This window comes from Alligator sinensis, unplaced genomic scaffold, assembly GCF_000455745.1.
Source record: "Alligator sinensis unplaced genomic scaffold, ASM45574v1 scaffold811_1, whole genome shotgun sequence".
NCBI lineage: Eukaryota > Metazoa > Chordata > Crocodylia > Alligatoridae > Alligator > Alligator sinensis.
In genome coordinates this window covers 337189-348710 of record NW_005842579.1, presented here as the reverse complement: position 1 = coordinate 348710, position 11522 = coordinate 337189, and the positions used below count along the sequence as shown (strand labels likewise).

At 60.2% G+C, this 11522-nt stretch overlaps 2 protein-coding genes across 6 annotated transcripts in view; one reads left to right on the top strand and one right to left on the bottom strand.

Moving 5' to 3' along the window:
* Positions 1–6: 6 nt before the first annotated feature.
* Positions 7–7181, bottom strand: SH2D2A (SH2 domain containing 2A). Its single transcript, XM_025214362.1, has 9 exons — positions 7087–7181; positions 5102–5277; positions 4673–4839; positions 4162–4251; positions 3820–3985; positions 3233–3370; positions 2703–3155; positions 2278–2445; positions 7–1607 (listed from the first exon to the last, which is right to left on the bottom strand). The coding sequence occupies exons 1-8, from the start codon at positions 7118–7120 to the stop codon at positions 2278–2280; spliced, it is 1392 nt and encodes a 463-aa protein (XP_025070147.1). The 5' UTR covers positions 7121–7181; the 3' UTR covers positions 7–1607.
* A 3248-nt stretch (positions 7182–10429) lies between these two features.
* The window catches only part of LOC102382177 (death-associated protein kinase 2-like), a 9494-nt gene continuing 8401 nt past the window's right edge, over positions 10430–11522 (top strand). For all 5 annotated transcript variants that reach the window (XM_006032576.3, XM_025214379.1, XM_025214376.1 and 2 more), the window contains exon 1: positions 10430–10685. The gene's annotated coding sequence lies outside the window, so the exon portion shown is untranslated. The remainder of the gene's footprint in view (positions 10686–11522) is intronic.

The window sequence follows — 11522 nt, the reverse complement described above, 5'->3', positions numbered from 1 at the left end:
ATCGGCCAGTCTCTATCACTTCTACTTACTGCTGAAGCCTCGCATTTGGTTTCTGTCTTAGCGCCACCCACCTGTCTGGAATCAGGAGACGGCATCTAGACTTCAAATGTGGTTGGCAAACACTTTGCAAACGAGAATCTCTTTGTTTTGTTGAGTGCGATGGGCTCCCTGCAGCACTGGCATGGAGGCTGGCACACCTGTAACCATCGCACAGGCCAGCGTTCCGCATCTCTGTGTCTCCAGCCAAATTTTGGTGGCCTCCCCATATTGCTTTTTTTTCCCCTTTTTGTTCTTCTATCCCTTTACAATGCTGAAACAAGGAGGGCGCTAGTCCCGTTATTTAACAGACATTCCCGACACTAAGGTTTTATTGGTTGTAACTGCAATTAAAACAGCTAATCTTAGTGATTCCAGCCTGGAAAACTCCCAAAGAGGTCTTTTCTTTGCTCCCTTGTTCCCTGTGTTAAAGGGGTGGGGGGGGGGAAAGTACCTGGTGAATGAAGTCTTAGGGTCTTTTAAAATCTGATTTCTAGTTTAGCTCCCCGGACATTTTAGTAACTCGCAAAGCCCCGTTTTGAGTATTCTGATGACCTGAATAAAGTTACTGTTGAGTAATTTATTCATATATGTACAGTGAAATCCTCTGGAAAGAGATTTGATAAAGGAATAAAACTTTTAAATGAACCAGACCACCCCTGTTGGCGCCGGCAAGTGATTGTCCAAACAGTTTTAGGCTTCTGATAGCTTCCCTGGGATTACAGATGTTAGCAGCGGTAATACACCAATGACCAGTTTACACTGTGCTTTGGGACACAAAAGGGGGCACCTAATTTCCACCCATGTCCAAGCCCTTTTATGCTACAGTAATGGTAAAAAAAAAAAAAAAAAGGAGCCTTGTGGGAATTGGGCCCCATGCACTGAAGGGCTAGGAACAGCTTCACACTGGGCACAAAGTCTCTTGTGCTATGAGTCTTGATGGTCTCTGAATAGCTGGAGGCATCTCCCAGCAAACGTTGGTAGCTGCAGTGTTCCCCACTCGGATCTGGGGGGCCTGCAGCTCAGTTCAGGGTATGGATGCCTCTCAAAGTGCCAGTCCCTGCCTGGCTGTTTTTTGGCTGCTGCTGTGGCATTCGGCCCTGGGAAGGAACAGGCAACACTTCCCTGCAGCTGGGCTGGCCCTGAATGGGTCAGATTGCTTCTCCCTGCAGAGCTGAGTCGAAGGATGGTGACAGGAGCAGTGGCTTGTCCATGGGTGTGTGGGGGGAGCTCAGAGGGGTCTCCAGCCCTGGCAGGTTTCCCTTGCGCCCTTCTCCGTGTTTGGGAGGACAGCTCTGATCCGAACAGGCTGTCGGGTGCTGGTAACCGGTTCTGGTCCCCCTCACGCGAAGCCAGTCCCGTCGCAGCCTGTTGTGCGATGAAGACGATACTTCCCCTGTCCCCGGCTGGTGGGGTTGTGTAGGGTACCAAGCTGCTCTTGCTTATGAGCCAGGGCACTGGAGAGCAGCATTGATGGAGCCATCGAGCCCTGACATGGCAGCTACTCAGGAGCGACTCCACCCAGGGCGCTGGGTGTGATCCAGCTGTCCGGGGCTGGCGGCAGGTAGGGCCTGGAAAGAGTCAAAGGAACAAATTAAACCTCATACATTTGTGATTCCCTTCCACCTCCCAGATCAGCTGCTTTGCTGCCAGCCATGACTGCTGTTGCTGTACTTGGGGTCGCAGGAAGTGGGCTGGTAGGAGCTCGGGGTCACTCAAGCCACTTGCATCTATACAGGAGAAAACCCAGCAGCCTGGACGAGAGGGACTGAAGCTAGGGGCGGGGGGCAGAAAAAACCTCTCTCCTGCCTGCCGCTTTTGTTGTCCGCCCCTGGCAGCGTCTGAGCTGTATTGGGTGGAGATTGGTGCTAGTCCTGTCCTGTTAAATACAAACCAGAGGCCGGGGCCTTTTAAGAGCTGCAGAATTGCATCCTGAGCTCCTGAAAGATTCAGCCCAGGAGCTCAGATCATGCCTACAGGCTTTGTGGCATAACACAGGCAACTGGGCATCCCCCGCCCCTGCTCTCGACTGATCAAACCTGTTCCTTCCCCACCCTGACTCCTGCCTCTCTCAGGAGCTGGGAGCAGCAGTGCTGGGGAGAGCCAGCATGGGCAGGGCTGCCTCAGGGCACAGGCTGGGGCTGGTTCTTCTGAGCCCTGTCCCAGACAAAGGGATCATCCATGGCACAGGCCCTGGAGGTGGGTGGGTGGGTTGGATGGAGGTAGGTCCACAGCTCCTACCTAGGCCTTGCAGCCTCCCGTTCCTGGGGACAGAGGTCTATCTCCTGGAAGCAGCTCATAAACGTTCTCCAGCCCTTCCTGGCCCGTGGCACGCATCGTGCCGCTCCAGATGGGCACCTTCCTGCTATAGACGGGGTCGTCGAACTCCAGCTGGGAGGGTGGCAGCACCTGGAGGGGACAGAGGAGGCACACGATGGAGGCTGGTTCTACCCTGTGCCTTTGCCTGACTCCTGGTGGGGGTCAGAAGGGATCTGTCCCTGGCCTGGCATCAGCAGGTAGGGTGCTGCACGGAGACCCCTGATGCCTGGGTTCTGCCCCACTCGGGGCTTCTTTCCAGAGGGGCCAGGCCCCAGGTACCAGCGGTCCCTTCTCAGGGGGAGCAACTCGCCCCAGGTTTGAAGAGCATCTGCCCCCCTGGAACACACCTGCAGCATGGGGCTGGACGGCCTTGAGGAGCCCCTGTCCCTGCTGGGAGCTGCCGGCAGCCGACGGCGCCTGGAGCCCTGGCTGGACACGCTGCGATGAAGCCGGCGGGGCAAGGGGAATGTCTGGGGCCGGCTGAGGCCAGGGGGCAGCGTGGAGGTCGTGAGCTGGACTTCCTGCGCAACGTCCACCTCGGAGTAGATGTTCTCAGGGCCGAGGTCCTGGGGCGACCCCCGGCCCACGGCGTAGAAGGGGATGGGCTCGTCAGGCTCGTGGTAGATGCGGCGCTCGGGGGGCACGGGACCCTCGCGGGGCTCGGCGTAGGTGTGGAAGCGCAGTAGCTGCTGGTACTTGGCCTCAGGAGCGGAGGGAGGGGTGGGGGGTGCTGTGTCCATCCAGGGGCTGCTGGGGACCCGAGTGGCCTTGGCAGGGAGCAGGGGGCCAGGACAGGCAGCCTGGGGGAGCAAAGATGCGGTGAGTCTGGGGCTGGAGAAACAGAACCGTGCTTGCCCCTCATCTGGTCCCATCTCACCTCTGGCGAGGAGCAGCCCTGGCTGGTGGCTTGGCGTTGCTTGTGCACGACGCTGTATGCTGGGCTCAATGCAGCATGGGGGAGCGTTGCTGCCTCGGCCCCTGCCGGGATCCCAGTGTCCACCGGGTCCTTGTCGCTCTGCAGCAAAGTTTGGGAAAGGAGAGGGGAGAGCTGAGCAACAGCACTGCTGCAAAGAGGGGTGCAGAGCACGGGTCCAAAGCACAGGCCTGGGTGTCAGGACACCTGGGGTCTACACCCCCCAGCATTGGGCGGAGAGTGTAAGAGTCAGGACACCTGGGTTTTTTCTCATCTCTGCCCTCCCCTCTCCCAGCTTGGGGTCATGTTCCCTGTAAAATGGGTGCAATCCTGCCCTGTTGTAGCTTGGGGAAGGGTAATGGGGCTATTTCTTTGCCTGCCTGCGATTTTGACCCTGTCTTTGCTGCCCGTGCCCCTTTTGTGCGGGCTGGAGAATCCCCAGTGACGCTACAAGGCTTATGACACACATGGCAGAGACAAGCCCCTGCTGCTGCCCTGGCAGTCTAGACGTGTCAGGGCAGGTGGGGGCAGCGTGGCAGGGCCCCTCTTACCCAGGCACAGGGCATGGTGAGGAGCTCGTAGTAGGGGTGGATGGGGGCCGAGGCATAGTGTTGCAGCAGCTCTTGCAGCCTGGCGTGCGCACTGTCCTCCCCCAGGATCACATAGTGCCCATCCTCCAGCTGGTCCAGGATGTAGTGCCGGCAGCGATCCCAGCCCCTGGGGAAACCGAGGCAGTGCCTGAGAGCCTGGCTGGGCTGGGGGTGACAGGTAAGAGCCTGGCTGGGCCAGGGTGATGGGCGCATCTCTCGATCCGCCTCCTGGGGCCCTCACCCAGGGCTCTCATCCCAGCCAGAGGCAATCGGGGCAGGCGCCGGGGACACCCAGGTGCTCACCTGTAGGACAGCACGAAGCCAACTGTGCTCTCGCTGAAGCGGATGAGGTAGCAGCCCAGCGGCTTGTCCTGCAGCAGCTGCTCGGACTCCCTGCACGGAGGGGGAGAAGGACATGTGGGCACGTCTGAGCACATGGGAGCCTGGAGCACCCATGCTGCTTGGAGCCCAGGGCACCCGGTGCTTGGCCCAAAGCAGAGTTGAGGGCATCTCAAGTCAAGCCCAGCTTGAGAACGGGAAAAAACCCAGGTGTCCTGGCTCTGCCCACCCAACAACACTCCCTCCCCAGGACTGGGAGGAACCCAGGCGTCCTGGCTCCCATGGTTTCTGCTCTGGTCCCCAGGGCAGCTAAGAGAACCCAGGTGTCTGGGCTCCCCTTCCCTCCTGCTCTACCGCTGGGCCCCGCCGCTCCTCCCACCCCGGTGCTGTATCCCCTTGGGGGTGTAGGACTGTGATGGTCCAGGGAATGCTATTCCCGGGGCAACCCCAGCTCCCAGCACCCCCCACCCCTCACCTCCTGCTGAGGAAGCCGTGGAACCAGTCGGGGCGCTGGCCATCAGGAAGGACCCTGCTTGCCTGCGTCTGCTCGAACCAAGCCTGGGTGCTGGCCCGGAGCGCAGCCGCAGCTTCGCCGGAGCCTGGGACCAGCCAGGGTAGCCTGGCAGCTGAGGCAGAAGGGGTCTGCGGGGGGAGAAGGGAGAACCAAAGAGCCCTGCATGAGGATGGGGGGCTGCAACCCACTCTGTGCATGGGGGACTGCCCACCGCAGCTGCAGGGCAAGGGTTAGGGTTAGCGATAGGGTTAGGGAAGGGCAGAAAGAATTGCCCTGGTCCTGCAGCGTGGCTATTATCTACCTATAGCTGGCAGACAGACAGGGTGCCAACACTGCACTCTGACCCCGTTCAAGCCCTGCCCTCCCCGGCCTGCGGCTCCCAACACCTACCTGGCTGGAAGGGGCTTGTTCCCCCTGGGAGCTGGGGTGCAGCTGTCCCTGCTGGGGCCCAGCTGAGGCCGCCCTACGTCCCTCCAGGGCTGGGGCTGAGCCCTCAGATCTGCCCAGGCCATGGGGATGGAAGGTACTGAAGAGCAGGGGCTCCGTGGGCTCCAGGCCATCGGCTCCTGCACAGGGTAGAGAGATACAGGATCAGGCCCTGCCTCGACACCCTGCCCTGGCTCCGACCCTCCCTTCAGCAGCAGGAGCAGGGGAAGCCCCCAGGGAGGGGCTGGGGGCGGAAGATGAGATCTGGTAAGGAGCTCGGGACCTGCAAAGCGGTCCGGGGATGCGGGGCTGCCTGGACACAAGCCAACAAGGCGGCTGCAGCAATGGTGACTGTGCCAGGGTCATGCACAAGCGTGTATGTGGGTGCATGTGTGTGGGTGGAGGGGGTTGGCTCTCCCCAGCCATGTGGCAGGAGCATGGTGCCCAGATTTGGGCCGGAGAGTGGATGCGGAAGCCCTGGCGGGGGTCCAGGGCAGCGCAGTGAGGCTGATAAGATGCCTGGGAATGCAGCTGGGCGTTGGCAGGGCAGAGAACGGGCTGCAGCCACGTCGCAGGCTGCCCTGGGGCCCTGATGCGGGGTTTGGGGATGTAAAAGCAATGGGTTTTGTTTGCAATCAGGGTGCTCCTGGATAGACTGGGGGAAATCTTCCCCCTCGCCCCAATACTTGAGCCTGAGGGCTGCTGGCTCTTGCATGTGAGCTTGACATTTCTCCTTCCTGACCTGTCCTCCAGGCACTTGGCGATGGGGAAACTGAGGCCCAGGGACTGTTGTGCCTGGGGGAAGAGCCTTGAGCACAGGGGCGACTTGCAGCTCATTCCCATTCCCCAAATGTCCTTCATCCCTGGAGAGGAGGGGACAGTCCCAAAAGCTCAACCTGGAAGGCTCAAAGGTCTGGAGCTGCCTTGCAGCTCCCGCACAGGTTTCATGCGCCGCTGGGGGAAGGGATGGGATCCCCAGTGAACAGCCAGCCCCTGAGGGCAGCTGTTTCCCCGTAAAAGCCAGGAGGGCTGGAAAGAGACTTCCCCAGGGGGAACAGTTGCATCTTCACCCTGGGGTTTGCTTGCAGCGCACTCAGCACTGCCCTGGAGCGGGCCCAAAGCAGAGGCTGCCTTATGCAACCAGGCCGGGGCCAGGTTTTGGTGGCGCGTAGATAAACTTCCTGTGCTGGTCGGTGCCCCAGATTCTTTGCCTGTGCTGAAAAAGTTTCAGCTGCCCTGGCTGCTCGGCTAGGGAGTGAGAGCGCGTGGATGGGGCCTGAGAGCTGGGGCGATGTCTCTTCAACCCCCCCCAGGACATGGGGAAAGGCTGTGTGATAACGTGCAGCGCCTAGCACCGGAAAGACTGTGATCCTGGCGCAACGAGACCCAGGTGGGGATTTGAGGGGAGGTTGAACGGTTAGAGAAGTGAGACAGGATAGGAAGCATCATTAACGATGCTTAGAAAACAAACCTGTTGAGACATGGGTGCCCCAGTGCTCTGCCTGTGTCACCCTTCGTTGTCTGTTTTGTGCAACGCCAAAATAATGGAGCACAACAAAGCTCCTGACCTTGCTGTCTGATCCCTGCCGATGCCCGCGATCTGGTCTCTGAGCCCAGGGGCAGAGCCTGACCCATTGCAGGGCTGACATGTAACGAGCGAGGTAGGTCTCAGCCCAAGTCCTTCCAGGCAGGGGTGTGTATTGCCCCCCTCAACAGCTGGATCCCTCCTGGGGCCAGCTCTGTAACAGGCCTGGGCTTCCTCCTACCCTCCTGGCAATGCTGGAGTGGTCCTGCCAGCCTGGGGGGGGGCACCCAGCAGCCCTCCACCCACCCCTCCAGGCCCAGGAAGCTGTAGGATTTGAGGAGTCTACCCCCAAGCACCTTGCAAGCAGCCCTCGCTGCCTCCAGAGTCACCCCCCTCCCCCCTCCGCCCCCCAAGCTGCTCCTACCTCTGTCAGGCCCTGGCTGGACGGCGAAGTCCATGCCTGCACCCAAGCCGGCTGGGTGGGCAATGCCAAGCCCGTGGCCCCCTCCCCGACCAGGCGCTGAGTGTGCCCCTGCCTGGCAGGAAGCTCGAAGGGCAGGAAGTGGCAAGCAAAGCCACAAGGCACGGGTGAGCAGGAGAGCACGACGTCACGGAAAAGCAGCCCGCAGCGGGGGAACGCTCCCCGCCCCTATCTGGGGCAGGTGTCTGAGATGGGCCCGGCTCAGCCAGGTTCGGGGTGGCCCCCACATGCATGGGTATGAGGGGCGGCTGAAGGAGCCTGGGTCTTGCTGGCATCAGGCTGCTTTGGGGGGGGAGGGCACAAGGACCAGACCCCCCCAGATCAGGGGCTTCCACAGCAGCACAGAGGCTGCACCCCTGCATGAGAGCTCTTCCACTGCCTCCTTGCATGCCCTTGGTCACATCACTTGTGTCACCAGGCTCTGGTGCCTCCAGGGGTGAAATGGACAGGGGCATCTCAGCTCCTTGGAGCCAGCTGTGATCCCACTGAAGTAGGGACTCTCTGCTCTTGGGTGGGGGTAGACCCCCTTGCCATCGTATGGTGCTGGAGCAGGAGGTAGGGGCACAGGCCTGGGTGTCTTCTGGACTAGAGGGACATGGTGCCTAGCAGGTAGAGGCAGGTAATAAAGCCAGACAAGCTGCAGCAGGACAGGCCATGGGCACAGAGCAGGGCTGCGAGATGCAAAGGGCTTGGGACTTCCAACCTCGGCAGGTTTCCTGGGACCACAGGGAAGGGGCCAGATCTCACAGACCAGCCTGGGTTTCCCAGGGCTCAGCCCAGCTCAGCAAGGCTGAGCCCAGTGCAAGGCTCACCAAGCTGTGTTTGCCCAGGGCTGGAGTGGCAACAGGAAGGGAGAAGTCACCAGGTGGGGAGGCCTGGGGCTCTGTGGTTACAGTGTCATTCACTGTTTGTTTTGAGGGGAGGAGGTTTCATTAATAGACTTTCTTTTCCAGGCTAAATCCCTTTCCGAATTAAGTTTGACTGAATAGAGCTCAATCGTTCCAGTCTGTGCGGCACTACCACCAGCCAGTCCCTACCTCCCTGGGGCTTCAGATGCTCCCAAATCCATGGCAGGTACCTACATGCAAGCCCTGAGTCCGGAGGCTTTGGGGTCCAGCTGCCCCCTGGTCTCACTTGCCCTGAGCCAGAAGGAGCAAGCTGGAGGGAGAGCCCGAGAGCAACCCACCATCACCAGGAATTGTGTAGTTGAGATCCTGGCGTTGGAGGCTTTTGCAGGGGTGCCCGCCCGTGGTGCAAGGGCCAGGTCTCCAAGTTATGCAAGGCTGAGAAGAAGCAGCTCTCCCCTGCCAGGTTGGTAAAACCACCCTCTCCCTCTACACATCCCAGATGTTGCACACTTAACTGCTTAGTTGTGCCCTTCTGTAAGATCAGCTACATGGATGTGAGCCTAAAGTCAGGGGCAGGGAGAGCCAGGGTGCGATCCAGCCTGGGCTTCTCCTTGGCTAGGGTGGGCAACCAAGCCAGGATTTCTGGGGTCTAGGTTCTGCTCTGGTTACAGGAGATCCAGATACCTGGGTTTACTCTGGACACTTGGGTTCACTCCGGACCTCTTGTGACTCCTCTCCCCAATTGCAAAGGGAGGATAGAGTTAATGTCAGGGCTGGGCATTTTTTCCCCCACAGATACACAGAAGTTTAGGGCCTGAAGGGACCTTGTGGCATCATCGGGCCCAGCCCCCCTGCTCTGGGCAGGAAAGACTCTTGGGGTGAAATAACCCCAGCAAGGTGTGCATCCAGTCTCCTTTTGAAGATCTCCAGGGTAGGTGCTTGCAGCACCCCCGCTGGGCGTCTATTCCAGAATCTGATCACACCATCCATGAGGAAGCTTTTTCTTATATCCAGCCTGAAACCTTCTTCTAGGAGTTTATGACTGTTACTCCTGGTTTTCCCCTGGGCACTTTGGTGAATAGTTGTTTGCCTAGCCCCTGATGCTCTCCCCTGAGACATTTGTAAGCTACCACCAAATCCCCACAAAGTCCTGTCTTTTCTAGGCTGAACAGTCCCGTATCTGTCAGCCTCTCCTCATGTGGTTTGCTCTTCAGGCCTCTAATCATATGAGTGGCTCTTCTCTGGACTCTCTCAAGCTTTTCCACCTCCTCCTTGAAGTGCAGCACCCAGAACTGGACGCAGTACTCCAGCTGCGGCCTCACCAATGCCAAGCAGAGTGGGAGCATAACTTCCTTAGCTTTGCTTGAGACGCATCGGTTGATGCATGCCAGAGTATTATTTGCTCTACTAACTGGAGCATTACACTGGTGGCTCATATTCATTTTATGGACTATTATGACCCCCAGGTCCCTTTCGGACATGGCGCACCACTGAGCCTGGAAGTTTGTTGTGGATTTTTCCTCCCTAGATGGAGCACTTTTCACTCCTCAGTGTTGAACAGCATCTGGATCCGGTCTGCCCATCTAACTAATCTGTCTAGATCTGCCTGGACTGTTAGCCTACCCTGATGTGTGGCTGCACTTCCCCACTGCTTAGTGTCATATAGTTGAAATATATATATATATAATTATAGTTATAAATAGTTATATGTATACACACATCATCTAGCAAAACCTTGTATTCAGACATTTTAAACCACGTGTAAAACCCATTATACCCATTACAACAAATGCTCCCATGCACCTGGTTGCAGTCCTTTCTGGGCTGGGCTTCCCTGGGACTGGGCACGCTCTCCAGGCCCCGGCGGTGTGGGGAACCGAGCCGTCTTCACCCAGTTTGATTTCAGCCCCTTGCTTTTTGGGGAGACTTTTCCAGGCTGCCCAGGCAGGGAGCAAGAGACATCCCGCTGGCACCAGCCAGTTTGCTTTGGAGAGACCTTGGGGCTGAGTGGAGAGTGACTAAGTTGACAGAAAAGAGGTAAAATCAGGTCATTTCGGCACCCAAATCCCCCACACAGTGGAGGCTCCTCTCTCCCACCTTGCACCCCTGCCTGGCCCTGGGGATAAGGCATCGTCACTTGTGTGCTGCACAGCGTGATGCCAGGAGCCCCTGGCTGAGCTCCGATGCCTGAAACCTGAGTGGTGGCTGCAGGGGCTGGACGTCTCCTGGGACCACCCTGTCTGCATCTCCCCCAGGGGCAGGGGTGTACCCCATCCCACCCCATCCCTCACCCTGCAGGGAAGCAAAGCCGGACACCTTCCCTGCAAGCGCCAGACAGTATTTTAATAGTTTGGCTTGTCAAGCAGATTTCCTGTTTGCAAACACCCTCCCTCCCCTCTGCAAACGCGGCCGAGAAAAGGGAAGAGCCGCGGAGGGGGGCGGTGCATTGGGAAGGGGCCGGTCCAGCCCCCCGAGCGAGCCGAGGCTTCGCCGTGCGCGGGGCCGGCAGGATCCCACCGCCGCCGGGCTGCTCGGGTCTGCGGGAGCACCCGGGGACCGGAGGACACACATCCCCGGCGGGGCCGTAGCAGAGGGACCGGACCAGGGGGTGCCCCCCCCGCAAGGGACACCGCAGAGGCTCGGGGGCTCCGGGGACACAGCCCTGCCCGGCGGGGGCGTCCAACTGCGGCACAGGTCGGTCCCCGGGGCTGGAGAGGGGGGTTGGATCCGGGCACAGCGGGGCTGGGACCCCTCCGCCTGCTGTTTTGCCCTCCAGGTGGTCCTCGGTGCTGGGGGCTCCGTGCCCCCCGGGGGCGCACCCTCCGGGTCCCCTCCGCCGGCTGCTTTGCCCCCCCCTCCAAGAGTGCTTCCAGAGAGCAGGCAGCGGGGGTCGGGTCCGGGACCCGGGCGGGGGGGTCTCCCACCTGCCAGAGACCCCCCTATGCAGGGCTGCTTGCGCGGGGCAGAGGGGCCGGCGAGGGAGCAGACCCCCGCCGCTTTGTGCCTCGGTTTCCCCGTGGCATGTTTGCCGGGGGAGGCTGGAGGAGGGGGACGCACTGGGTTGTTTCCCTCTGATTCAAACAGGGAATAATATTTATCCTGCGCAGCTGCTGCTTGTCCCCGCCCGGACCCACCGCAGAGGCCGGGGCCGGGGCCGAGCTCGGGGGCGGACCCCGGAGTCGATGACCCGGGGCAGGCGCTGCTTTGCGGCTGGAGGGAGGGGGCAGGAGCCCCCACGCGTGGGCCGCGGGCTGGGTCCGTGGGCTCCGGGGGGGTGGTGAGAGAGCAGGGCCTAGGGGCAGAGTTTGTGGGGCAAGGGTCTCAGTGTTCCCACCTGGGAAATGGGCGCACGGGAGATGTGCTGCTGGGGGGAGGGAGAGGCTGCGACCCCCGGGCAGGGCGGACTGGGCATCTGGGTTTCGGGGAAGGGGAAGAACCCAGGACCTCGGGGGTTTTCCCCAGGCCGTGGCTGCAAGCTGCTGGGCGGCCACCGTTGCCCCCCGGCCCCGGGGGGGGGGGGGCGGTGGGCGG

Coding starts and splice junctions, on each gene's coding strand:
- SH2D2A (XM_025214362.1), bottom strand. CDS start 7,120: ATGGACTTCGCCGTCCAGCCAGGGCCTGACAGAG. Junction 5,278..7,086: donor CCAGCCAGGGCCTGACAGAG/GTAGGAGCAGCT, acceptor TACCCTGTGCAG/GAGCCGATGGCCTGGAGCCC. Junction 3,371..3,819: donor TCACCATGCCCTGTGCCTGG/GTAAGAGGGGCC, acceptor ACTTTGCTGCAG/AGCGACAAGGACCCGGTGGA.